The 27,411-nt window shown below is 55.3% G+C and overlaps 1 protein-coding gene across 9 annotated transcripts in view; it reads right to left on the bottom strand.

Moving 5' to 3' along the window:
- The window catches only part of ANKRD24 (ankyrin repeat domain 24), a 31,573-nt gene that overhangs the window by 3,764 nt on the left and 398 nt on the right, over positions 1–27,411 (bottom strand). Inside the window, exons 1-19 of one of the 9 annotated variants that reach the window (XM_073324608.1) lie at positions 27,228–27,358; positions 25,343–25,572; positions 22,831–22,911; positions 15,449–15,579; positions 14,933–15,021; positions 13,336–13,400; positions 10,877–10,934; positions 10,492–10,562; positions 8,511–8,617; positions 7,726–7,913; positions 7,203–7,231; positions 6,788–6,880; positions 5,029–5,130; positions 4,831–4,938; positions 4,482–4,526; positions 4,052–4,150; positions 3,704–3,776; positions 3,108–3,229; positions 492–2,027 (exon numbers count right to left, since the gene is read on the bottom strand). In XM_073324608.1, the coding sequence (XP_073180709.1) occupies positions 492–2,027; positions 3,108–3,229; positions 3,704–3,776; positions 4,052–4,150; positions 4,482–4,526; positions 4,831–4,938; positions 5,029–5,130; positions 6,788–6,880; positions 7,203–7,231; positions 7,726–7,913; positions 8,511–8,617; positions 10,492–10,562; positions 10,877–10,934; positions 13,336–13,400; positions 14,933–15,021; positions 15,449–15,579; positions 22,831–22,866 (2,952 nt within the window). In that variant the 5' untranslated portion in view covers positions 22,867–22,911; positions 25,343–25,572; positions 27,228–27,358. The other 8 variants (XM_073324611.1, XM_073324610.1, XM_073324609.1 and 5 more) reach the window with 8 other exon arrangements.

The following is a 27,411-nucleotide window of genomic DNA, read 5'->3' as shown; positions in this document are numbered from 1 at the left end:
CTTGGAGGTTTTTCGCTCTGCGACCAAAGATGGTGAAAAATTCTGTTTCATTTCCCTGGGGGAACCTCCCCTGCTCGCTTTCTCCCCCTTTTGGAACCTCTTTCCCGTGCAGTGTTCCTCCTTCGAAACAAACGTACTTTCAGGGAACGCTGCACTGTCCCCAGACCCACCTCTCACCCCCTCATGCGGCTCTGTCTCGGGCTGGGATCTGGGATCCCCAGACCCACCTCTCACCCCCTCATGCGGCTCTGTCTCGGGCTGGGATCTGGGATCCCCAGACCCACCTCTCACCCCCCTCACATGGCTCTATCTCGGGTTGGGATCTGGGACTGCCAAACCCACCTTTCACCCCTCTTGAGTCCAGGCTGGGCGATGGGGTTGCCAGACCCAAATTTCACCCCTGTCCCATGGCTCTATTGTGGGCAGGGATAGGGGGTCCCCACCTAACCTGGCTCTAGCGTGGGCGGGGTGATGGGGAAGCCCAGACCCACCTTCCTGTCCTTCTCCTTGACCAGTTTGGCCGAGTCCTCGATCTGGCCGTGCAGCTCCTGGATCCGCCCGGACTCGGCCCGCAGGCTCTGCAGCTGCTTCTCCGTGGCGGCCAACTGGGCCTCGGCCGCGTGCTTCTCGCTCTTCATGAAGAGGGCCTCGCGCTGCACCTGGAACACCTCCGTGCAGGTCTTCTCGTGCTTGCGCTCCAGGTCGCTGAGCTGCAGGCTCAGTGCGCTCGCCTCCGCCTGCAGGCTGCACCGCAGCTGCTCGAGCTCCTCCCTGGGGACCGTGCCCTCCCGAGCGCTGGCCAGCTCGCCCTGCAGCCGCAAGGCCTCCTGGGCTTTGGCGGCCAGCTCCTGCTCCAGCTGCTGGGCTCTGGCCTTCAGCTCCCGGACGCTGCCCTCCAGGGCCTCCTTGGCTCGGGTGTGCTCGGCCGGCGGGACCCAGTCCCGCCTGTACCGCTCCGCCGCATGCTGCAGCTCCCTCACCTCCCTCTGGGCGGCGCTGTGCCTCTCCTCCAGCTCCAGCAGCTTCTTGTTGGCCTCGGCCAACGACCCGCCCAGCTTCCCCGCCACCTCCTCCTGCTCCTGCCTGGAGATGCTCTCGGAAGCCAGTTGCTCCTTCAGGCCGCTCAGCTCCTCCTCCCTCGTGCCCTGATCCTCCCGGAGCTGGGCCTGCACCTCCTCGTACTGCCCCCGCAGCTCCGCCAGCTGCTCGCGGAGCTGCCGGCTCTCCTCCTCCAGCCTCTGGCTCTCCGAGAGGCGGCCCATCACTTCCTGCAGCTCCCCGGCTCCCTCCTGCACGCTCCTCCTCAGCTGCTCCGCTTCTGCCTCCGCGTGGCGGCACCTGTCCAGCAGCGCGGCCTTCTCCGCTGCGGCTTCTCCCAAGGAGACGCCGAGGGCCGCCCTCGCCTCCTCGGCAGAGCAGCCTCCACCGGCTGCTTCTTCCTGGGCATCCAGGCGCCCCTCCAGCTCCTTCACCCTCTGGTCTCTCTCCAGCAGGGCCTCCTGGGCTTTCTGCAGAGCTGCCCTCACCGTCTCCAGCTCGCTCCCGGAGCTCTCAGCCGCCTCCGGCTCCTCCACGGACAGGATGCCCAGCTGGATCTGCTCCCGCAGGAGCCACACCTCAGCCACAGCCGCCTCGTGCTTCTCCCGCATCTCAGCCAGCGTTTTGGTCAGCTCTTCCACAGCCGCATCTCCAGCCCCTCCTTCCCTGCTGCTTCCTTCTGCCTGCACCCCAGCCTGGCCTTTCCCCTCGGGCTCAGCTGGGGCGCTGCTCCCCTGCAGCGCCTGCTCTAGGGCCTGGATCTGCATCTCGTATTCAGCCTTCAGCTGCTTGTAAGCCTCCACCGGGACTAGCTCGCAGGAGGCCCCGTGGGGCCCGCCACCTTCCAGAGCCTGCAGGGCAGCCTGGGCCTCAGCGTGCTGCTCTCTGAGCTGGTCGAACTCCAACTTGAGGGAGTTGTAGAGGACGATGGGGACGAAGACTTCAGATGGGCAGACGTCACTCTCGTCTTTCTCGTAATTCTCCAGGATCTGCCAAGGGCAGGGGGGGATAAAACAATGAGATTTCCTCACTGGGATCCTGAGCCCCCGCTACATGGGGATATTACAGCAGCACCACACAACTGTGCCTTGCCATACAGAGCTGCTCAGCTCCCCTGGCCCCGAGCTCCTGTACCCTCAGATGCTTCCTAGGGCCTGATCTCTCCTTCCTTCAATTACACCAGTCCAGGTCCACTGATGTGGGTGGAGTCACCCTGGATTTACACCAGCGTGGGAGAAGAAGCAGGCCCTGTAGTTTCACTGTACAGAGGGCTATGATACAGAGACAGAGTTAAACAGCAGGGCCTTGGAGCCGAGCGGATAAGTACAAGGCAAAGGAGAAAAGATTAGGTTTTGATACGAACAGTAGGAGTTGGCAAAGGGAAGCCACCTAGAAAGCCTGCTCCAGAGGCCAGGAGCTGCATGGGAGAAGGCTCTTGCACCGTGACATTACAAAGATTCGGGGCAGACGGGGGAGAGAAAAGAGAAGAGGCTGAAACATGACTTCGGAAGCCGTTCCCAGCAAATTCGAGCTGGATCCTGCAGCGAAGCAGGGAGCCTGCAGAGCCATTTGAAGAGGGTAACGGGGACGGCTGCATGGTCTGATGTCTCTGCACACACAGTAAGGCAGGTGGCGGCTTCCTGCACCTCTCTGAGTCTGGAGAGATCATGGAGGAGGGAAGAGCCATTGGTGTCATCACCGGAGGGTCTGGAGGGCTCCCCCCGAGATGGAGCAGACGCAGTGGAACCGGGGTGACAGCAGGAACGCGTGCAGGCAAAGGGAACGGGGAGGAGAACTCAGTATGAAGAACACTGCCAAGGTTACAGACAGAGATGGGGAGCGGCTGAGGTCTTTGCCATGCGCGAGGGGTGAGAAACCTGCCGTCCGCGTCTGTGACAAGGCAGCAGCCACTGGCTCACCCCGCCCCCAGGCCCGTTGGGCCCCAACCCGGAACCGGCACACTAAGGAGATGCTGGCCCTGGGAGGGGGGACTAGAGAGGGCCTCCGGGGGATGCTAGCAGGGGAAACCCGAAGCGTGCACCTGGCTGAAGGGGAGGATGGGCTGGTACCTGTATCTTCTCCAGCAGCTCCTGGTTTTGCATGGTGAGCGACTGCACCTGGCCCTGCAGCGTGGCCAGCAGCTCCTCCGTGGACAGACTCAGGGTCTTCCTGGACAGCAGCAGCTCTGCCCCTGAAAGAGCAGCAGAACCCCCGCCCCACCCCCACAAAGACCCATCACTAACTAACCCTGGTCCTTGACCTGAGCAGCCCCATCCCCACCCTGAGGGCTGCCCCCTGCCACGCCAGGGCACTTCCCCTCCACCACCTGCTTCCTGCAAAACCTTCCCAGGCATTAACCAGCACAAACCCAACCCTGCAAGATGCCAAGGGCCCTCCCCTCCCACGGGAGCCACTCATGGACCCAGTGCGGCGCTCCACCCCCTGGCAAGGGCTGGGCCGGGTACACTGGTGGAGGGGCCTGCTACGTTCTTGGCCAATACAGCTGCGTCTTTCAGCCCAGGCAGCAGGAGCTCGTGCTTAAAGATTCGCAGAGCCCAGCGCCAATCCCCGCTCTGCGGGATACGCTCAGCCCCTCGCTGGGCCGTGCCCTCGCTGTGGAGCAGCACCGGCACCTGGCGGGCACAGGCCGGGCGCGATGACCAACCTGGGAATTCCAGCAGGTCCCCCTCTTCGTCCTGCAGCGTGTCAATGTCGTAGCTGGTGTTCTCCTTCTCGGCCTGGGGCACAGACAGGCAGGGAGTTAGGGACCCCCCCCAAGATCACAGCTCCCCCCCACGTTCCCTGCGCTCTCCCATGGCACCAGTCACCGATACATGCCGCGGCTGATGCCAACATGATAGTGCCAAGACAAGGTCAGCGCCTGGCTGATGCATTAAGACAAGGCCGCACTGTCCCTATCACACCTGCGCCAACGTCAGGGAAAGTCCCACAATTCACTGGCCTCCTGCGTGACTCGGTAAGACCTAAAGCTCCCTGTCCCCTTCTCGCCTACCTCCAGCAAGGACAGGCGGCTCCGGAGCACTTCAACCTCCTTCCCCAAATGCTCCTTTTCCCCCTCACTGTCCGCCAGTTGCTGCTGGAGTTCCTTTAGCTGGATCAGAGAATTAGACACATCATTAGATCCGGACACTCGCGCCAATTCCCATCCGTACCTTCCAAACCAGGTGGGGTGGATCTTTCACAAGGCTCCATCTAGTCTAGTATCTTATTCCAATGGTGGCAGATCCCAGATGCTTTGGAGGACGGGGTAACCCCCACCCCGTTATATCCCTAACCTGGCGCTGGCATCCCAAAATTTCCTCCTGACCCCCAGCTGATGACCAGCGTATGCCCTGAAGCATCCACATGAAGCCATTTCCCCTTCCCATCCCCCATTCAGAGCTCTCCGAGTCCAGTCTCCGGAGACATAACACCTGGCCTACCTGCTTCTCCATGGAGCGTAGGGAGCCCTCCTCCAACTCCAACTGCTAGTGGGAACACAAGGAGAGTCCAAGATGGTTAACTCTGCAGCCTGGTCCTGCCCATGGTCACGCATCAGCAGGTCTGACCGTGGGCTCAGAGCCGCAGAATGAGCAGCCAGGCATTCCCAGCCACAAGACGTCCTCTCTCAATTTCCTCCCCACCCACCTTGCCAGTGCAAGACCCTCTGGCAATAGCCAAGGTGATGCCACAAGCAGCTCCCTTCCTTTCCATCCTCCTTCCACCAACCCGCCCAGTCACCCGGCTCCTCCCGGCTCTGGCCCTCGCGGGGCGGGGGAATCACATCAGTACCTCCCGCTTCTGCTTCTCCTGCTGCTGTTCTAAGCCCTTGATCTTCTGCAGGAACCGAGCCCGTTCCTGCCTCAGACGGACGATCTCCTCGTAGGCCTCCCTGTCCTCCTGTGGGGAATCCCAGAGGTGGGGCAGTCAGGGTAAAGCAGTGGGTACCCAGCCCACCCCATCCCGGTATCCCTGCCAGGGGATCCTCACCGTGTCAGCTGGGGCAGGGCGAGCCCTGGCGGGCTTGGCGGTGACTATCCGGCTGCTCCGCTCTGTGGAAGGGGAGCTGTGCTCCAGAGAGCATGGGGCGCGCTTGAAAACAGTAACAGTCGTCACACAGAGAGAACGAGGAGCCGCCAGAAGGGCGGCTGGCTTAGCCAATAAGCCCCCAGCTCCGTTCCCGCAGAAGTCCCTTTATGCCTTCCACCTCCCCCCCAAATGGACAGAATGGCTTTACACACACGTGCAGGGATCATTTCACCCGATCCCCCAATGCAGCCAGCTCTAGGGGGCAGCGGGGCAGCTGTTTCACACCGCACGTTGGTTATGGAAATAAAAGCAGAGTCTTGGACCCAACTGCAACCACGAGGGGGTGGCCCTGCCAGCTAGAGTTTGGCCATGATACTAGGACTACTGCTGCGTAATCAGAGCACTGCGCTGGGACTCAGGAGCCCTGTGTTCTGCCCCGATCTGCTGGGTGACCTTGGGCAAATTGTGCCTCAGTTTCCCCCCTAAAATGGGACAACGATACTGCTGACCTCCTTTGGAGGTCTACACCTAAGTTTTGACAGATGGTACTTCCAGCAGCATGGGGTCTCCTAATGAGAGATAAATTCAGAGAAGAGCACTTCCTATTGACTCACCATCTCCCATCCAGCCACTGACCAGGCCTGCCCCTGCTTAGCTTAAGCGACATGGCAGGGTTATGACACTCAGTGGCCGGGCAGCTGGAGCCAAAGAGGGGCTCAGACAGCACTGGGAAATCCAGAGCAGGGGAGGGGGCTGGAGTTCTTGTTCTCCCCCAGAACCCCGTCATCAGAAAGACGCTGAGTGGCGTATCCAGCCCTTGCCTGCTTACGCCACTCCCACCACCGGGAAGGGGCATTTACCCAGTGAACAGCAGATGGGGAAACCCTCTTTGCAGACAAGCAACCGGACCAGGGCAAGAGAAATTAACTAGAACCCCCCCATGCCCATAAGATCGACCCATGGCCTGCCAGTGCCAGTCTGCGGCTGGACCATGCCCCTTTGTCAGAGCCAGGGGCACAAGCCTCACAGGCTGCCTGTCTCTCTCTACTGCCAAGGGACACAAGTCGATCACACCCTTAGGAAAGGCCTGGGGGAAGAGCTCGCCTGCATTAGCAAGGTCCCATGGGGGCAGGCAAATGCCTTAGGGCTGCACAGGGGAAGGATGGCACAATGATTAGGGCATTAGTCTAAGGCTTGGATGGCCTGGCTTCAATTCCCTTCTCCGCCACAGACTTCCTGGATGACCCTGGGCAAGTCACCCAGGCCCAGGTCCTCGAAGGTATGTTGGTGACTCATTCCCATGGAAATCAACAATTTGACCTTGAGGGACCCAGGCCTCAGTCTCCCCATCTGTAAAATGGGGCTCACAGCATGGGGGTGTCACGAGGATAAACCTGGTAAGGATTGTGAGGTGCCCAGATGCGAGGGGGGTGGCGGCCAGATAAGCACCTTTGCAGCTCAATGGTCAAATCCCTTTACGTAGGTCCCCTCCCTGGCTGTCTCAGCTGTGCCCCCCCCCCCATCGCTACATCCTGGTTGTGCACAAATGCTGCAGCTGACTTGGTTACTAAAGGGTGAGTCACCACCACTGCGGAAGCTGCCTAGACCATGAAACACCACAGCCCCCGGGAACGTCACAACACGCTCGGGGACGCTCTCCTGCGGCTGCCTGCTGGGGTGTGGGGAGGGGAGGGGGAGGCAGAGCCGATGGCCACCTCACCTGGCTGGAGGTGCCGGGGGGCGGTGGAGGGGCTTTCCTCTTTCTCGGGCTGCCGTTCCTCTCGTTGGGCGGAGGCTGGCTCGGCGACGCCGTCTGCGGAGACACCGACGGGAGAGGGCTCCGGAAGCTCTCCCAGCAAAACCCGACTGGGGAGGGGGCAGCAAGGACGGGAGCATCCCCAGGGGCTCCTAATCCCTCCAGTCACCCCGGCCCCTGAAAAGCCTCATGTTCCAGGAGGACTTCACGGGACCTCTGTTCTCCCGCGAGCCCGACGAGGGCAGCAGTCCGAGCCCGTCGAGCCCGTCCCCTGCCCTGGGACGCGGCCAAGCCGGGTCAGGACGGCCCAGTTCTGCCGAAGCCCCTGAGTGGTTGGAACACGGGGCTCTCTGCTAGGCCAGGCCCCCTGCGTCTTTACCTGCGACGTTCGCTCAGCCGACTCCTCTTCTGTGGGAGACAGAGGGGAGGAAACAGAAACCAGCAGGAGGTTAGAGGGACCAGGGGCACTAGGCCACCCGTGGCCTGGTCCCCTCAGCTCAAGGGGGAGCAGACAGACAGACAGACACCCCTCTGGGGCTCCGGGCTCCATGGTGCCATGTGGCAGATCCAAGTCTGGGACCCAACTCCTACCCTTCAGCTGACAGACGCACTCTCAGCCCATGGGAAGCAAGTGCCGCCCATCGCTCTCCAGCACCCCCCTCTGGCCAGTCCAGGGAGAAGCACTTCCCATCCAGAGTTTGAGCAGCAGGGCGAGTAAAAGGAGGGGTGCCCCGGGTAACTCCCCCTCCCAGGGAAACACAATGCTCCCTGACCCCACCCAGTCACCCCACCTGCAAAGCAGGGACATTGCCGCCTCCCCCTGGGCAGGGGCAAGACGCTGCCGCATGGGTGATCGCAAGGTGCTCTGAGACCCCGGGAAGGACGTGGCCAGGGCACCTTACCGCTGGCCCACGAGTGGCGCTGGGAGGCGTCCTGCAGGTAGTGCTGGATCAAAGCATTCCCCGTGGCCAGGCCGTAGCGGGCTGCGTCCTGGCCCCTGGCGTCCACCATGCCGACCCGCGCCCCGGCGTGGATGAGGACTTCCACCGTCTCCACGCTGCCGTTCTCGCAGGCCAGCATCAGGGCTGTTCTACAGTGGGGATGGGGGGAGAGATGGCCCCACTCACCCACCAGAGCCAGCGGCATGAGGCTGGTGAACTGGATGGGAACCCCCTTCTCTGCTGGGGCCAACTCTCCTAGCCCTTCTCTCCCACTGCTCCTGCCCACTCTCCCCTCTCTGCCCTGAAGACAGGACTGCCCAGGTTTGCAATCAGGCTTGGGGCAGCCAGGATATCCCGCAGCAACAGGCCGGGAGGGAGAACCCCTGCCAGACTCCAGCAGGCATTGCACGGGGGAACCCCATCTCAAGGTGGGGCGTCACCCTGCCCACACGAGGCAAAGGCAGGATCTACGCAGGCCATTTAGGTTACGGCTTTGTAAGACGCTTCCTCGCAGAGCCTCAGCCAGTGCCTGCCTGACTCGTCCAGACCGCCCCCCACCCCACGTCAAGAGGGATCCAGGCCCTGAGCAGCTCACCCAGAGGTTGCCAGCTGGAGACCTCTAGCCCCTAGTCAGACCCAGGTGCTCGCCTGGTAGGACTCACTTCTCTGCCATGAGTCTCCCCACCCCCAAACTTTAACCCTCGCCTCTCCAGCCCCCCTTCCTTCCAGGGCCTTTCAGAGCTCACCTGCCTTGCTGGTCTCTGCTGTTCACAGCAGCTCCGTGATGCAGCAGGTACCGGCACAGCTCTGAATGGCTCATCTTAGCTGCCAGGATCAGAGGGGTGGAGCCACCCTAAAGTTGGGGCATGGCGAAGGAACGTCAATGGGGGGACAGGGTAAATGAGCAGCAGTGGGTAGCCTGGCTCAGATATAGTCTAGTCAGTTCAGGTTCTTGTACAGCCCTCCTCGCTGTCTGGTACCCACCTCCCATCCGTCCAGAGCCAGACCCCACTGCAGACGGACAACGAGCCCATGGAGCACGCACTGTCCCATCACCAGGCAGGGGTGGACACCAACCCTTCCCTTAATCATAATGACACCTGGCTCTTCTACAGCGCTTTCCAGCTGGGGACCTCAAAGCATTTCACAAACTTTAACCACCCCCATGAGGCAGGGCAAGGCTATTATCCCACAGTCCAGGAAGGCTAAATGACTTGCCCAAGGTCACACGGGAGGTTTGTGGCAGAGAAGGGAACTGAACCCAGCTCTTCCAACTCCTAGGCTAGTGCCCTAACCACTGGGCTGTCCTTCCTGATGCTGGACGAGATATTATTTTGTAAGGTGGACACCATGTGCAAAGAAAGCAAACTAAACAGAGACGTAAAACCCAGGGCCTGCTGTAGCGCATCTGGTGAAAACCCATCTCCGCGAGGGGCATAAGCTACGTCGGCGGGAGAAGTTCTCCCACCAACATAGCGCTGTGCACATGCTTACGGCAGTATGTCATAAATGTAAAGGGAAGGGTAAACCCCTTTAAAATCCCTCCTGGCCAGAGGAAAAATCCTCTCACCTGTAAAGGGTTAAGAAGCTAGGATAACCTTGCTGGCACCTGACCAAAATGACCAAATGAGGAGACAAGATACTTTCAAAAGCTGAGGGGAGGGAAAAACAAAGGGTCTGTCTGTGTTATGCTTTTGCTGGGGACAGAACAGGAATGGGTTCTTAGAACTTAGTAAGAAATCTAGCTAGATATGCATTAGATTATGATTTCTTTAAATGGCTGAGAAATTAAGTTGTGCTGAATAGAATTAATATTCCTGTGTGTCTTTTTGTAACTTAAGGTTTTGCCTAGAGGGATTCTCTATGTTTTGAATCTAATTACCCTGTAAGGTATTTACCATCCTGATTTTACAGAAGTGATTCTTTTTTACTTTTTACTTCTTCTATTAAAATCCTTCTTTTCAGAAACTGAATGCTTTCTCATTGTTCTTAAGATCCAAGGGTTTGGGTCTGTGGTCACCTATGCAAATTGGTGAGGATTTTTACCAAACCTTGCCCAGGAAGTGGGGTGCAAGGCTTGGGAGGATTTTGGGGGGGAAAGACGTTTCCAAACAACGCTTTCCTAATAAAAATAAACCCAGATAAACGTTTGGTGGTGGCAGTGGAAGTCCAAGGGCAAAGGGTAAAATAGTTTGTACCTTGGGGAAGTTTTAACCTAAGCTGGTAAAAGTAAGCTTAGGAGGTGTTCATGCAGGTCCCACATCTGTACCCTAGAGTTCAGAGTGGAGAAGGAACCTTGACACAGTATAACTTATGTCACTCAGGGGGGTGGAATATTCACACCCCTGAGCGACATAAATTTTGCCGAGGCCGTAGTGTAGATATAGCCTTAGATGCAAGATTCCTCTTCGCTTCATGTCCTTTGACACCGGGCATTATTCTGTCTATCTCGGGTACATACACAGCAACATCCATTAGGAGCTGAAGGTAAAATAGATATATCTGCTATTGTTGTGTTCTGTTAAACAGCTGCTGCGTTCCACCCAAGAGGTGGCTGCATTTCAGTGGTGGGTGAGGTGATCTCTGCACATCTGGTTCTCTGCTACATTATACCACCTTTCCAATGGAGCGGAAGAGGCACCTAGGCTTGTGCTGACTCTCTGTGCAGGGGAAATCAACCCCCTGAAGGTCAACAAAACATAAACCTGATGGAAAGAACTGCCTCACCTTGTCCTTGGTATTCAAGGAGGCCTTGAAATCGCAGAGAATCTCTGAGCATGAGATGCAGCCGCTGACAGCTAGAGAGGAGAAGAGGAACCGTGAACCCCTGTTCACTGCCCCTCCATAGCCCTCCCCCATGCCAGGATCTGGCCCAGAATGGCAAATACTACACTGGAGAGAGCGTACTCTTCTGTCTAGGCCCCGTGGCTCCATCACCATGGAATCTGGGCACACTCCTGGCCCTTACTCCCCTGTGCATTCACCCTTCTGCGCAGCCACCTGCCCTTGACATCCTCACTACAAGTCAAGTTACCAGCAGGCGGTTTACCCAGCTGATTTGACACCAGCGTTTAAGATGTAGGCGAGGGGGAGCGGAGGATGCTCTGCTGACCTGCATGGTGGAGCGCTGTCCGACCGCTGCTGTCGGCTCCATCAACTGGGCAAGATGCCTAATGGGCAGAGAAGATGGTGAGAGAAGAACAGGTGACCACTACCTTCCCGGTGGGGTAGGGGTAAAGAAAAAAAAAAAGAAGTGGGTAATTTGTCAGAGACACCCCCGGGTAAGTACTGGGTGTCAGCAATTCTTACTCATTACACCTAATGCACCATTGTCATGCTATACACCCGAAAGGTTGCCTGTAATACATCCATGGAAAACTCATAACTCACTAATCGTTAAGATGTACGGGGTGTGTACAAAGAGTTATATGTACCAGAATTACGTGCTTAAAGTGTGTTGGGCAAGCAATCCATAAGACTAGTCTGCTTTAGACAAAGGAACGTGTATTTGCTTGTCTGACCAGCCTGGTTGTCAGGCAGACAACAAAGGTATGTTTACATAACAGGTAAACCAAGCCATCAACCTAGCAAATGGGGAAGATAGCGTCCAGTGCAAAGACAAGGTGTCTGAACCTCAGATGACAAGCAGTTGACTCAGTGGATTGTTTACATTACTATATTATAAAAGTGTAGCAGGTACGATCTTTTATGAAAGCCTGTGACAGGAGAGCGAACCTTGGTCTGGGCTTAGTTGTCAAAGAATACATTGCGAAGGTTTCCTGGGTTATAAAAAGAAAGGGGAGAGAACCCCGTAGTGATCCATCACTAGGGGGATTCAAGGGGGCAGAGACCTAGAAATCACAGAAAGTTGGGTCCTTCAACCAAGGGGGCTGAAGTTCCTGGGAATTAAGTTTAGGTGAGAAACCTACTTGGGCCAAGACTGTAACTTTCTCAAATCAAGGTTTAGTCTTAGAGGCATCTTTTTACTTCTGCTTTGTTTATCTTTATTCCTTACATCTGGGATCACTCAAGCCTCTGACTTTTTGTTTAATAACCTTGTTTTACGTTTTCTGTGAACCAGTGCAGTGCTGTGACTGAAATCAGAGTGTTCGTCAAACCCCAATTCCATTAATGAGCTGCCGCCTATTGACTCTTCAGAGGGGCAATGAAGTTAATAATTTCTGTGTGTTCCAGGAGAGGGCTGGATGCTGGAGAGGCAGGTGGTTTTGGGGAAATTCCGGACTGGGGTCACTCTGCAAACAGTAACGGGGAGATGGAAGCCAGGGTGTGACCCGCATGCTTGCCTGCTGGCTGTCAGCCACAACAGTGCAGCATTCCAGGCACCCAGCGTTGCAGAGCCCCCAAAACGTCACAGGTAAACTAACCTGAACTAAAAAACACATTCCCCACATGAGAAGTGGGAAAACTCCCTTTTCCCGCTTTTACTCTCGACTACACTACTGCACCGTCCCCTCATTCACAACACCAAGGCACGGCTGCTCTATGGTGACACCTTCTGCAAATCCCTGGCTGGCTCAGCAAGGCCCCGTCTGAGGTCACCCACAAAAGGAAGGGTAACTGGCCAGGATCAAGGTTCCCTTTTCCTTGCAGGTGCCCACAGTGTAATGCTAAGCTGTGGAGTTCTGCTGTGTCCAGTCACTCGTTGCTGGGTTCAATAGGGAAGGCAGAAGAGAGAGGCTGAGGGATGGGATGTATTGACCTACACTCTATCTTGCTGACCTATTCATGTAATAGCCTCTGGAGGAGACCAAACAGCTCGGGGGGTCATTCATGGACTGGACAGAGCTGGTCAGAAAATGGGTATTTTCCCATTTTTCTCACCAAAAATTTGCACGCTGAAAGATTTTTCTTGAAAAATTTAAATGTCTCAAATGCTGCCACTGTGCCTCATGGGAGCTGTAGGTTGGGTGCCCCATGCTTGCATTCTCTTCTATAGGCAGTGCTCCCTGGTCGGACTACAACTCTCATGATGCACCACGGTCTCCCTTCTTGGGAGGGGAGGCAGGCCCATCATGGGAGTCCCCGGCCATAGTGCATCAAGGGAGACATAGTCTGGCCAAGGAGCTCAGCCTATAGAGGAAAATAGGTACATGGCAACTTAACTACACCTCCCATGAGGCACTGTGGCAGCATATCCCAATCAAAATATTTTGGTTTTTGAGGGATTCTGGTTTTTTTTATACACACACAAAAAGCCAAATAAACAAGTTTTCCCCGGAAAGCAGACACTTCACAAAACACTTGGTCAAAATCCCAATTTTCCATTGAAAACCAGTTTAGATGGAAAATGTTTGACCAGCCCTAGTATGGAGATTTCACTTCCAGATGGCAATTCCAACCCTGCCTAGGTTGTTTTTTAGACTGAACGGTCACATGGACAATATCTCTACATGGCCAGGAGCACGCGCAGGAGGTGAATCTTACGAGGGCTGCTCTATTCCCCACAAGCTCCCTGTACCCTGATCTCCAGTCTTCAGTGCTTCAACACCAACAATGAACACATCCCTCCCTGTTGAACTCCAGGCTCCCACTGCTCTGCTCTGCTCTTACCTGCAGTAGTTTGCTCACGCACTGCGGGTGGCCGTGTTTCGCGGCCAGGTGGAGCGCGTTGTACCCTGGAAAGAGACAGACTGGCAGGTCAAGAGGTAATCATAATGATGGCGATCCTTTATATGTGCACCCAGGGAGATCAAAACAAATCCTCAGCATGAAACAATTTATTCTCCACCCCTGCCCCCCCACCCCGAGGCAGGTAATCGACATCCATGGATCACGTCACCCACCACCAAATTGCAGCCACCTCTGGGGAAGGACGCAACAGCTAGTTAATACAGTAGTTCACAGCAGCGCTACGCAGTGGCTTAAGAAATGGGGATTCCTCTATCCAATAAGAAGTGCATGAGAAAAACGGGAGACAATGTAATTTGCCAAGCTGGAATCTGACTAGGAATCCAGGGTTAACTCTCCTAGCATGAGGAGAAGCACCATGGAATCAGATCTGGAATCGCTCTAAGTGGTCAGGAGCCAAACAACAGGAAATCCAGCAGCACGGCGCCCCCTAGCAACCAGCTGGGGCACTATTTTATTATCAGTTTGGGAGAAAGAGAAGAACATTCACTGAATCGCCAACACCCCTTTCCTGAAACACCTCAAAGGCCCATGGAGGTCTCCCATCCAAAGAGCAAACTGGCCAGACCTTGCTTAGCTCATGAGATGCAACAAAAGCCCGGCCCAAAGCAGGCTGCAGGATCTCATTGAAGCTGTTCCTATAGGGCCAAGTTTCAGAGTAGCAGCCGTGTTAGTCTGAATGCATCCGATGAAGTGGGCTGCAGCTCACCAAAGCTTACGCTCAAATAAATTTGTTCATCTCCAAGGGGCCACAAGTCCTCCTGTTCTTATTCCTACAGTGTACATTTTAAAATATTGAGACCATTTTTATTCTGAGTCCAAAGCATGCAGAGGAGATGCCCATACCCCTCTTAAGAGCACAGTAGAACACGCTAGTATGTGGAAGGAGGCAGGTCCCAGACATGGCTTTTACACACACTACCAGAACCACTGCCAGCAATTAGCAAGTGCGTGATGATTCTTATCCACCTGGGACACAGTCCACTGCTCTAACCATTGCCGTTAGGACTGCCGTGGAATGCAGGGTCCCAAGATGCAGCTGGGCTCTGACAGACACAAGATTTCTCATCACCCCTTTTGCCCGTGCTCAGCTCAAGCCTGCAGGGGAGTTTTTAAAGTAAGAATGGTGAGCGGCTTTGACACCTTCTTTCCGAGGATCACCAAGCTTACTCAGCCGCTGAGTCAGAGATTGCAGGGATTTGGAGAGATCCGTCCCTTTTAGCCCGGGAAGGGTTGGCGAACGACCAGGAGATTGGACTAAAGGATCCCAGAGGAGCCTGCCACCCCTCAGAAAGGGGAAGCTTGGCAGCTCCACAGGAATGGGGTTGATCCTATGGCTGGGAAACACAGAAACTAGACAGGGCAGAGATCCATAAGGTCCCATTTAATTCCTATGCCCCTTGCACAGTACAGGAGCGGTCTCAGCAGAATGTTTTCTACTGCTTTGTCCAGCTCAAAATGGCCCAAGTCAATGTCCCCACTGTCACGTCATATCAGGGAGTCAGACCGCGCTGCCTACCGGAGCTGTCTGTGGTCATGGCGTCCGCTCCATGAGCGAGCATCACTTCCAGGCAGTCTACGTTCCCTCTCATTGCAGCCAGGTGGAACCTGTGACACAACCGGGGAGCTCCCGTCACCATTCATACTCCAGAGACCCCTCCCGCCACCACCTCTGCTTAAAAGGCTAGAGTCTGAGAAGTTTCCATATTTACAAAAAATCCTTTAAAAACCCCAACTTGTTACTAATCTGTTTCCTTGCCAGTCTCTTCCTCTCTGGTTTATTTTTGTAGGGTTGCTGATCAACTCTTGGCCACGCCCACTGGTTTGTTACCATAGGGCCACTTGTGAATAGGGGAGCTGTGAGAAGAAACGAGTGTGAGAGAGCAGCCTTCGGGTTGCTCTCACATACGCCACAGCCCAGGCAAGGCCCCACACTATGGAGAGGACAACGGTGCCTTAAAGCTATCACCCCAAACCCAGAGATGGGGGGAACTGAGACGCTGGCCCAGTCTCTTTAGCGGGGGAAGTGACTCACGCGGATTTGCCCTCCGAGTCCAGTTTGGTGGGGACCAGGCCCTTGCGGAGGAGTAGAGCCGTCACCTTCTCGGGGTCGTTGTAGTCCACGGCCTGTAGGAGCTTCTCATCATTCTTACCCCAGTCGTGGTTCTGAAACCCAAACAGGGGCAAAATTAGGGACTTCGGAGCCCTACTGCAGCCCACCAGATGGGGAGGAGAAAAGGATACATCCAACAGAGGAAGTTGGGATGCTAACCGGGGACCTAGGAGCTCCAGGGTCGATTCCCTGCTCTGCCACAGATTCCGTGTGTGACCTTGGGTAAGTCACTTAGGCCTAGATCTTGCTGTTAGGCACCTTTATACCTTGGAGGATCCGGGCCTTAGCCTCTCTGTGCCTCTGCTCCCCATCGGTGCAATGAAATATCATCACTGCCCTACCACAGCGGGGTGCCGCGAGGATCAACACATTAACCCCGGAGGGGAGCTCACAGTACTGCAGGAATGGGGCAGATGAGCTCCGCAGGCAGGCCGATTGCAGGCTGTTCGGCTGAGCTTCCTTAGCCATAGTCGGATCTTAAGAGGGAACTGACACACCCCAGGCACGAAGGATTCCACTCAGTGCCACAATGGAGTCCCCACGATTGGCGCACGACATGGTCTCCGCAATGCACAGAAATCAGAAATGGAAAAGACTCCTCGACCCATCTGGTGCAGTCCCTCAACCAAGGCAGGGCTGGGCTGCCTCTATTTTCTCAAGCTCCCCTCTATTTTCTCAAGCTTCGTCCCATCTAGTTTGAAAGGGCCCGGCTGATGGGGCTCCTTTCCCTGAGGGAGACCATTCCGCAATCTTAGAAGATTGTACTGATATTTACCCTACATTTTCTTCATTTTATCCAATTCCCCCTAGTGCTTTCGCCCCCTTCTGCTGGTCTAAATAATTCTGCTCTTTCCCTGGTGTTTATGCTCTTCACTACGTGGGGTTTCTTTTCTTGGGTGCCCTGAGACCGTGGTGACGGGCAATGGATAAGAACCCAAATAAAGAGAACAACACAGGGGCAAAACTCCCCTTGAGTTCAGAGACAGGCTCAGGCCCCCTTAGCCAAACTAGCCCAATTTGGGCCAGCTCTGACAGAAGTGTCGGCTGACTTTGGGTGCCTCAGCCCTGTTCCATACTGCACATCTAGATCAGCCTAGGCCTGGTCTACGCTGGGAAACAAGGTAGCATAATGACCTCACGGGTGTGAAATATCCACACCCCTGAGCGATGCAATTAAACTAACCTAACCCCCTGTGCAGACAGAATTCTCCCATCCATCTAGCTACCGCCTTTTCACACCCTGAGTGCCGTAGAGTTAAGCTGACCTAGCCCTGGGTGTACACGTAGTCGGGTAGATGGAAGAATTCTTCCACCCACCTAGCTGCTGCCACTCGGAGAGGGGGATTACCTACATCGACAGACGAGCCCCCTCCGTAGCCGTAGGATGCGCTATATTGCCCACAGCATAGACATGCCACTGGTCTTTCATTGCACAATTTTAGACACCTGGGGCCTGATTTCCAGAGCTGCCCAGCACCCGTCACCAACCCCCTCTGGAAATCAGAGGGCAACCAGTAACCGAGGCCCTCAAAATCAGTGACTGCTTTTGAAAAACGGCTTTCCTTCTTTGACGCAGTGCTCACAAGACCGTCCCTCCAGCCTCTCTGCGGGTTTGCTGCTCTTCTCTGAACTCCCTGCGGTTTGGCTGGCAACCTGGTTCCGGGGAATCCCAGCTGACATCACGCTTTGATCTCCGTGCCTGCCAGAGAAGTTTTCTTTTTGTCTTGTAACCAGCTTTGCGTTTTACTTTTCTGTAAAACGCTGAGAATCCACTGGTCTGCGTTGCAAGCCGCCACCAACACCTGGGAACCAAGCGAGCTGAACTCTACCCAGAAAACTCACAGCAGAATTCATGGAAATCTGTGGGAACACGCCACTTTTCACCTACCTCCCATGCCAGCAGATTAAAGAACACCTCTCATAGGTTTCATCCCTTGCTTGTCTCCCTGCAGTCAAGATGCAGCCACAGTTCCCCATTAAGGTCCTGATCCTGTAAAGCCTTACATATGTGCTTACATTTGCACATCACGGTGCACGCAGCTAAGCATGGGCACAAACTTTTGCAGACTCAGGGCCTAGTCACAATCACTACCACCCCATCGGGGCTGCAGGGTTCCACATTTGCTCTCCCCGGGTACTGAAGGGCTGGGGTGCAGGTTTAATTCAATGACATGGAGCACCGGTGGAGGGGGAAAGCACTGAGGCCCCTAATTAAATTAAGAGAGTGGCTGCCTATAAAGGACGATTCAGCTGCGGTGCAAATGGAAGTCACCTTTAGAGAGCGGGGAATGTCGTCTATCCCTGCAGACCGGCTCCTAAACTACTCCTAATCCCAGGGCCCATGCTACCACTAGCCACCTTTGATGGTCCAGCCCTCAGAACCCCGGGCCACACGGACACCACCAAGCCGGATGGGTGCTGAGCCCTGCAATTCATCTTGAAATCAACAGAAGCCACAGACACCCAGCTCCTCTGGGGAGCACATCCCACGAGGAACAGCTGCCTTGTTCCTAAGGATCTCACTGACATGAGCTCACGCTGGTGCCAGCAGCCTAGAGTAACCCCAGGGCAGGTAGGTAGGTAGGGGGCAGGGAGTGGGGGGATCATCCTCCTGGGGATGAGGAAATTGATGGGTAGGCTGGAGATATAACCTGTGCTCCCCCGAGGTCAGACAGGGGCAGGGGCAAGACAAGGAGCCTAGGCCAGGGCACCAACTGATAGGGTGGGCAGGAGAGGGAATTGCAGGTGTTCTAGCAGGGATGGGATCCAGCTGATCTCCAGATAAGGCAGGGGAGCTGCGGGGTCGGGGGGGCGTGGGGCGGCCCGGCCGGGGAGCTGGGGGGCCGGGGGGGTGTGGGGCGGCCCGGCCGGGGAGCTGGGGGGCCAGGGCAGCCCAGGGAGCTGTGGGGCCAGGGGTATGGGGCAGCCCAGCCGGGGAGCTGTGGGGCCAGAGATGCATGGGCAGCCCGGGGAGCTGGGAGGTCAGGGGGGCATGGGCAGCCCGGTGAGCTGGGGGACGAGGGGTGTGGGGCAGCCCGAACGGGAAGCTGGGGGGCATGGGCAGCCCGGGGAGCTGCGGGGCCAGGGGGGCATGGGCAGCCCGGGGAGCTGGGGGCAAGGGGTGTGGGGCAGCCCGGGGAGCTGGGGCGCCAGGGGTGTGGGGCAGCCCGGCCGGGGAGCTGGGGCCGGCCCCCGGCGCGGCAGATGCCCAGCGGGAGCCGGCGGCGGCCGGGCCGGGCCGGGCCGGGGAAGGTCGGGCGGGACGTACCGCGAAGGAGGCGGCGGCGCAGAGGCAGATCTGCTTCATGGTGCCCAGCAGCGGGCGGCCCGCCATCCACCCACCCAGCCCGGCCGGCCGGGACCCTCCGCCGCCGCCGGACCCCGGCGCTGCCGCCCCTCGGAGCCGGGCTCCAGCCGCAGCGGAGGATCCGCCTCCCTCCCTCGGCCGGCGGCGGGGGAGCCCGGGCGGCGCCTGCCCCCTGCCTGCGGAGAGACCCGACTGCCGAGCAGAGCCGCCACGGGCGGGGGGGACGCCCCCAAACCGACCCCCCCACAGGGCCAGGGAACGGAGAACCCACCCACCCCCAACCGGGGAGCAGAGACTCTTTCCTCCTCTCCCCCCCTAAGCCAGAGGAGTGGGGACACCAGGCATCAGGGACCTCCCCCAAAGCCAGGGAAGCAGAGACACCCTCCAGGCTAGGGGATCAGGAACCCCAGGCAGAAAGGACCCCCAAACCAAAGCCGGGGGAGCAGTTGCACCTCCCAAGGCAGGGGATCAGGAACCCAGAAAGGACCCCCAAACCAAAGCCGGGGGAGCAGAGGCACCCCTCCCGCAAGGATTCCCACCCCAAATCAAAGGGACAGTGACCCCAGGCCATAGGGATGCCCACCCCCAAATATGAACTATTGCTTTACTAACAGCAACATCGGCTTGTTACCCTGTTGCTGACACTGGGATCCCTGTTTCCATGTGGCTCTGAAGAAGGCTGAAGCAGTTTGGATGCCTACTTTGGCGTGATCAGAGTCAGGGGGCCAGGAATCACGGGCTTCGGCTAGTAAAATCCCCCTAAATCATGGTGTGATGGGATGCACTGGGACTTCCAGGACCCTGGTGAGCAAAGAGTTAAGCTCAGCTTTGTCTTGCACAGATGCCATGGGGAAGGACCCTACATTAGTGGCTAGGACGGAGTTGGGGGGAGAATGTCAGTGGGAAGGGAAGACTGGGCTTCCTGTCCAGAGGCACAGGGCTTGTCATGAATGTTACCCTTTGAGGAGAGGACCTGGCTGACAACCTCTTGTTTCCTGCTGAGCCATCCCACCGGTTAATAGCTTTAAAGGGCAATATTTCATATTAACGGGATGTGCCTTTAAATGCCCACTGTGATCCCCACGCCTAGCACTAGGCACGCTTGTAATCCATAGATCTACAAAGGAGGTGCGTATCTTTATTCCCCTTATGTAGACTGGGGAAACTGAGGCACAGAATTGCTAAGTGACTTTTCCAGAGGCAGACGGTGAGTCAAGGAGAGGGCTGAGACTAACATCTCAGGCATGTGCATCCTGCTTCCACTATGCTACTCTGCCTGGAAACTTTAAATTAAAAAAAAAATTTAAAAAATAGTACCAACGCGAACCTATTTCTGTGGAATGTGGACCCAGTATTCAGTTCCTCAGATGAGAGCTCTGTGTCTGCTTGGTATGAAATTTGCAGCCCTGGCACCCAGACACCAAGGTTAGAGTGCTCTCTCTCTGCCTTCTAATTTGAGGTTGTGTTTTTATTCCGAGCTCCATTCCTCTGCACATATGGGTGATCCACAGACAGTCTCCTCCTCCAAAAAAAGAACAGGAGGACTTGTGGCACCTTAGAGACTAACAAATTGATTAGAGCATAAGCTTTCGTGGGCTACAGCCCACTTCATCGGGTGCATAGAATAGCACATATAGTAAGAAGAAATATATATACATACAGATAAGTTGGAAGTTGCCATACAAACTGTGAGAGGCTAATTAGTTAAGATGAGCTATTACCAGCAGGAGAAAAAAACTTTTGTAGTGATAATCAAGATGGCCCATTTAGACAGTTGACAAGAAGGTGTGAGGATACATAACATGGGGAAACAGAGCGTCCCTTCTGCCTTCATCTTACAGCTGGGAGGGGAAGTGCCCTTTTATCCACACGGCATGCACAAAGCTAAAGCTGGCGGTCTGGAGTCCTCCTCTTTGTTGCTAAATAATTGAAGAGTGTTGATTTTGCCTCCTAGGCTTACTTCCGCCCCAGTGGAAACCTGACTCGCTTGGCTCTGCAGATCTGGAAACCTGAGTGAGAAACCTCTCCTGTACCATGGCAAGCCGGCGACCCTGTTCTGTTGGATGGATCCACCCAGAGCTCTCTGTGCCAGGTGGAGAGCAGACATAACTGCACGTCTGGCTGCTCAGTGAGTGCATATCCACGATCTTTGACCATGCACTCTCGCTGTGTGAATGCAATACAAAATCCCAAAACCTGCAGCTGGCTCTGTCAGGCACAAGGATCTGTCCATGCAGAGTTGGCTGTAGAATCGTGGCCTAAAATTCCACCTCCGCTCCCCACGCTCCCTCTCCTTTACTCTGCTTTGTCTTTCTTTTCTCCCCTCTTTATTTCTTCCCCTTCCTTCGGTTCCTTTCTCTGGAACGATCCTGTTTCCAGCTGGAATTTGATCCATTGCACAGAAGCAGCCACTTCTGACAGCTGAATCACTGGCTCAGTGATTGCACCCTGTCGCACTGCGCTATTATAGAGAATGACCCTCTGTCAGGAAAAACCAGTCTATATGCTGGACTCCACAGAGAGTGGGAAGAAACAGCTTCTTCAGGCCATTGGCATGAAGCCCAATGAACCAAATCCTGCTCACCCTACTCCCAGGAGTGATAAGAATACTTCACACTTTTAGAGCATTTTGCATCCATTGGTCTCAAAACACTTGGCAAAGGTGAGTGAGCAGTATTATCCGCATTTTACAGATGGGGAAGCTGAGGCATAGAGGGGCAGTGGCTTGCCCAAGGTCAAACAATGAGTCAGGAAGCTAACTGGGAACAGAGCTAGGTTCCCCTGGCTCCCAGCCTGGTGTCCTGTCCGCGGTAGTCTTGGTGACTTCAGTGGGAGCACAGTTGGGCCGACTGACTTCAATGGGACTACTAGCTGAAGTGTCCCACCCTGTTTGCAGATGTTAACCCTTTCCCAGCAGGATCAAGGGGGTTCTCCTGGCTCATTGAGTCAAGGAGGTGGGAGTGGATCTTTCAAGAGAGGATCTAGAGAGCGGGCTGAGCACTCTGGAGGGAGGAACGCTAGGACCAGTCAAGCCCGGGCAAAAGGCACGATCTGAGCTTTGTGGTGCTATTGTTAGAGTTTTGCTAATAAAGCCAAATCTCAGGGAGCAGGGTGGTACCGTCTGTAGAGCAGACTAGGAAAGAAACTTGCTCACACGGCAGATATAAAGGCCACAAAGAAGCCTTGTGAGTTGTCTCGGTTTCCTGTCACTCTCCCGTCGCTGTAGTATCTACACTGAAGTGGCGCAGCTGTACCATTTCAGGTGAAGACCAGGAGACTCACCACTGCCCCGAGGAGTCCAGCTACCCCTGGGCAACCCCATGGCACTCAGCGGAGTGCAGGGAGGTAAAGGAGGGCAGCGTTAGGCAGTGGATTTGGAATTTAGCAAACAGTTCGGTGGCCACGTGAGACAGCACAGATACTGGCCATGCCCCAGAAGATGGAAGGCCAGAACTAGAGTAACACATACAGGTGAAAAGAAAGACCAGTTGACTAAGGACAGCACAAGAGTAGGGGAGGAGGCCGTCATTCTAGCCTGGCCAGGACACTTTGCTCCAGTAGCCAATGGCGGGGGATGTTCAGATTTAGTTCTGGTGAACCCTTGGCTGGAAAGATAATGACTTCAGCGTCCTCTTCATACAAAGGGGGCCCAGAGCGCTTCCCAAGCTGACAGTATGAAACACACCCTTTGTGACTCCTAGGTGACGGACCAGGAGTGGATAATGCTGCATCCAGTTGAAACCGCAGGGGGGAACTTAGGTTGCTCGAATGTAAATGACCCGAGCTGTCATTTGGCCGTGGGTGGCAATACCCTCACTCTTGCAAAAATGCCATGGGGTTCAAAAATGAATGATCGCAGTTAGGGTGTCCGTTTCATTTCTCAATGGAGAAACAGCAGCACAGTATCCGCTAGCATCATGCTGGGGCATCAATCTGGCAGTGCCACAAAGGAGAGCGCCCCCTACTGAAACCTCAGCCCCCCTTCAGCAATACTCACTTCAGTCTTCTTAAACTTGGCCTTCAGGCTTTTCATTCTGGCTTGAGTTCTCACGCTCTGTCTCTGTTTCAGGGGAAGTCTCTGAACAAGGAACATAATGATGTTTTAAGTGAAGCCTGGGCTCTCTATCAGAAGCTAAACGCCGGGTGTAAATTCCAAAATTCCCACCTCTCCCCACATCTCCGACAGTGAGGCAATCAAAACCCTTTCAGTGTTTAAAGGTGAAGATGCCTCCCGTCATGATACATGATGTGACGAAGTGGGACTGTTCTTGATGTTTCCTCCGAATATTGTGGGGGTGCCTCAGTTTCCCCTATGCAGTTCTTGGGTGTCTGGGGGGTGGGGTGGGGGTGTGTGGTCATTGCAGAGCCCTACAGGGCAGGTGTGTGCAGGGGTCTGGACACAGAGAATGGCCGACGCCCTGTTTCCTGGCGGCTGGTGGCCTGGGCCCTTCCCCCCTGTGGGGTGGGAGCTGGGGGGTTGGAGAGCAGGGGAGCCGGGTGACCTCCTGGCCCGGGAGAGGAGGAGGCCCAGGGGAGGAGGGGCTGGAGGGAGTTTCAGTTTGGGGCTGGCTGGGACATGGAGTGAAGGGCAGACGTGGTTGTCTGGCTCACTGCTCCCCCCCCCCAAATGGACCCAGCTGAGGGGTCCTGTTCTCTGCACCTGCAAGCTCTGTTTTAGACCATGTTCCTGTCATCTAATAAACCTCTGTTTTACTGGCTGGCTGAGAGTCATGTCTGACTGCGAAGTTGGGGTGCAGGACCCTCTGGCTTCCCCAGGAGCCCTGCCTGAGTGGACTCGCTGGGGGAAGCGCACGGAGGGGCAGAGGATGCTGAATGCTCCGAGGTCAGACCCAGGAAGGTGGAAGCTGTGTGAGCTGTGTGTCCTGAAGACAGGCTGCTCACAGAAAGGAGACTGCCCCAGAGTCCCGACTGGCTTCATGGGGAGCAGTTCCAGAGCATCGCCCAGGGACTCCGTGACACATGACACCAGACCAAGCCACTCAATATACTGCTGTGTACGAGCAACGGGAAGACATAGTGTAGCCTTCATGGAGGCTCAAGGCGGTGCTCGGCCTGATCCAAAAATTCAGACTCATGCAACCTTTCTTTACGGACTTGTCACCAAAATAAGCCAAACCTTAGGGCAGTGGTTCTCCACCTATTTACCGCTGTGGGCTGCATATGCAGCTCTCTGTGTTATGTGGGCCACATCCACACACAATATATATTACCCGTATGGCTCTGAGGATGTCACATGGGCCGCAAGTGACCGCAGGCCATGGGTTGAGAACCACTGGCTTAGGGGATGCCAGTTGCTGATTTCAAATGCACATGTCCCTTCTCTTCCATTTGTTTGCTTGCACCAGCATCAACTGCCTCGAAACACTTGACGTTTGATTTCTCGCAGGAGGCCTGTACTTGGCCGGCATAGGGAACTGCCAGCCTGTTGCTCTGTGCTCTGCCACTGAGATGCATCATGGCACACTGAGTCGTGTGATCTTTCCATCAAGGTACCATTAGCCTGCACCCTGTGTTAGAAATGGGGTATCTTGATCTCTGGGCACATCATGTCGGGATGCACGCCACACCGTGTCCTGTTACCCTAGCCTCTGCCTCGTTCACTGCACTCTATATTACATAACCTTCTATTATAGAAGTTCTCTAGTGCCTTTCCCCTGGGGCTCTCAAGGCATTTTAGAGCCAATAAATGAAGCCTCAGAACACTCGTTAGTGTTAGACATTCTTATTTCCATTTTACGGGTGGAGAAATTGAGAGATGAAGCTAAGAGTTGCCCAAGATTGACTGGCAAATTGGTAGCAGAGCTGGGAACAGACACCCTGAGTCCTGATTCTGAGTCCTCTGCTCTAACCACTAGATAGCACTCTCTCCCTCCTCATCCCACACCGGATTGTTAAATTTGCCTGGGCCGTGCCTTCTACTGCCAAGGCAACCTGCCAGGAGAGGAGCTGACTCAGTGTAGCATGGCATATGGGCATTGCCTTGTAAACATCAAGCTCACTCTCTTTCACAGGGGGAATGTGCCTCCTTGCTAATCTCGCTATTCTCAGCAGTTTTGGAGGGTCCCCTTCAGGACATGTCTAATGCCATGGGGAAATGTCTCTCTGCAGTGTGATTTATATGACCCAACGCTTATTGAGCTCCAGCAGCAGAGATTCCCTCATTTCTGCTCTTAAAGATGTGAAATCTGCATTGGAAGGGCTCAGCAGAACGGGGTGGCTATTCACTCAGCCCTGGGGCCTTTCCATCACCCCTCCCAAACCCCTTCCCTACCTTGCTGGTAGTGCTGAGCGCAGCAGGGTGGGCTCCTTCTCACTCACACTCTGTTCTGTGCCCAGGGCAGAAGAAACTGGGACGTGTCTCCTTACTTCAGTCTCATTGAAGGAATCTCACGCTATCAGAAGTGGCCCAGCGGGAGCTAGCTGGTGTCACCACCAATGAGGATAGGCAAGGGGTGGGACTTAGCTGCAGTGGGAATTAAGTTACTCACCTGCTGCAGGTACAGTTACCTCTCCAAAGCAGGATGCTGCTCAGTACTGGATGGTGGCGACAGCATTTGACTGAACACCTTTCTGTGCATAGGGGCTGCCGAGCCCAGTTACTTCATCAGGAGCCATGGGTGCTCAGCAGCTCTCGACTTGTGACCAGGCCTGGCTGCTTGTTTTCACTTTCTGCTAGCTCCCAAAAACCAGGCTACATATTCTCTGTACCTTTAAGGACCTGGAAGGCAGCAGCAAAAGGAAATGATTCACCTGCACCAGGATCTTGTTCATTTAGGCCCAACTCAGAAGTTAGGAGCCTATGTACTTTTGAGGATCTGGACCTTATTTCTTTAGACCATGATGCTGCAAGCTGCTTCCTGTGGGTGGATCCCAGCACTTACACAGAGCCCCACTGAAATCCATCGGCCAGGTTCTGTGCCGTCACAGACGCCCACCCATGAGGAGCAGCTTGGTGGATCACGGCCTTAGTTTGTTGCGTGAAATGTTCCCCTTCGGCATTAGTTCCAAAGGCCTGGATCCACAAAGGTATTTAGGGTCATAACTTCGATTGCTTTCAATGGATATTAGGAACCTAAATACCTTTGTGACTCTGGGCCAAAATGTTTAACCATTTTATTAAATGATGTGTTTCCTTCTTCATAGCGCTCCCCAAGGGCTGAGTCTGCCTCACGCAACCCCTCTGTGAGGTGGATATTATTTTCCCAAATTTACAGATGGAGAAATGGAGGCACAGAGCAGTGAAGAGACTTACCCAGGATCACTGCATGAAGCAGTGGCAGAGTCAGGAATAAAAACCAAGTATCCTGACCCTCCCCCCCACAATCCCATAATCACTAGGCTCTAATCACTAGACAGTGCTATGGCCCTGCTTCTGTACTGATCACCGTGCAGATGGACCCCCTGCACCCAACACAGAGTTTCATGCAGGACTGGGGCCTGTGTTTTCTAATCATTGTTTTATTTTCCTATAACAATCGTAGCATGGTGGGCATGTTGTAGATGGACAAGGAGGTACTATCCCTGCCAAACAAAGGTACAGTAAAAATGTCTCTTGGGAAATATGATGGGAAAAACACACAAGAGCCTAAACTTTATTACGGTAAGGGACCTGCGTGTGTGCTTGCATTGTCCTTGGGAGATGTCTAGAAATAGCTTGAGAAGGCCAATACTAAAAACAGCTTTGTTCTCACCACATGGTTAATGGGAGAGAGCATGTGGGCCACATTTTAGGATCCCAGGAGATACATTTTAGGACTCTGTAGCTACATTCCAGGCATTCCACAGACCCCCTTAAATGCAGCCAGTCATCTTATGTGTCCCTTAGGCAGCAAAGCCAACGTTGGTGAATTTATTGCAAATCTTGTGATATTTGGGGTATTTCTTAAAGCCCCAGCACCCAGAGGCAAGTGTATGTGAGAATCTTTGATTGCATGTGTTTTTCTTTTAAAGTTCTAGACCTCACAGTTATGGAGGAAAACCAGAACATATGTCAAAACCCTAGGGTTGCCAACTTTCTACCTGCACAAAACTGAATACCCTTGCCCCGCCCCCTGCCCTGCCCCTCCTCTGAGGCCCCACCCCTTCTACAAGGCCCCGCCCCCCCATTCACTCCATCCCCCCACTCCCTTTGTGGCTCACTCTCCTCCCCACCCTCACTCACTCGCTCATTTTCACCAGGCTGGCTCGGGGGTTGGGGGGGGGGGAGTGAGGGCTCCAGCAGGGGGTGCAGGCTCTGGTGTGGGGCTGGGGATGAGGGGTTTGGGTTGCAGGAGGGTGCTCTGGGCTGGGACTGAGGGGTTCGGAGGGTGGGAGGGGGATCATGGCTGGGGCAGGGGGTTGGGGTGCGGGATGCAGGCTCCGGGTGGCGCTTACCTCAAGCGGCTCCCAGAAGCAGCGGCAGTCCCGCCTCTGGCTCCTACGTGGAGGCGCAGCCAGGCAGCTCTGCGCGCTGCCCTGTCCGCGGGTCCTGCCCTGCAGCTCCCGTTGGCTGTGGTTCCCGGCCAATGGGAGCTGCGGAGCCAGTGCTTGGGGCGGGGGCAGCGTGCGGAGCCCCCTG

This window comes from Lepidochelys kempii, chromosome 25 (genome assembly GCF_965140265.1).
Source record: "Lepidochelys kempii isolate rLepKem1 chromosome 25, rLepKem1.hap2, whole genome shotgun sequence".
In the NCBI taxonomy this organism is placed as follows: Eukaryota; Metazoa; Chordata; order Testudines; family Cheloniidae; genus Lepidochelys; species Lepidochelys kempii.
Note: the sequence above shows the minus strand (reverse complement) of the source record. Positions and strands in the feature narration are given on the sequence as shown.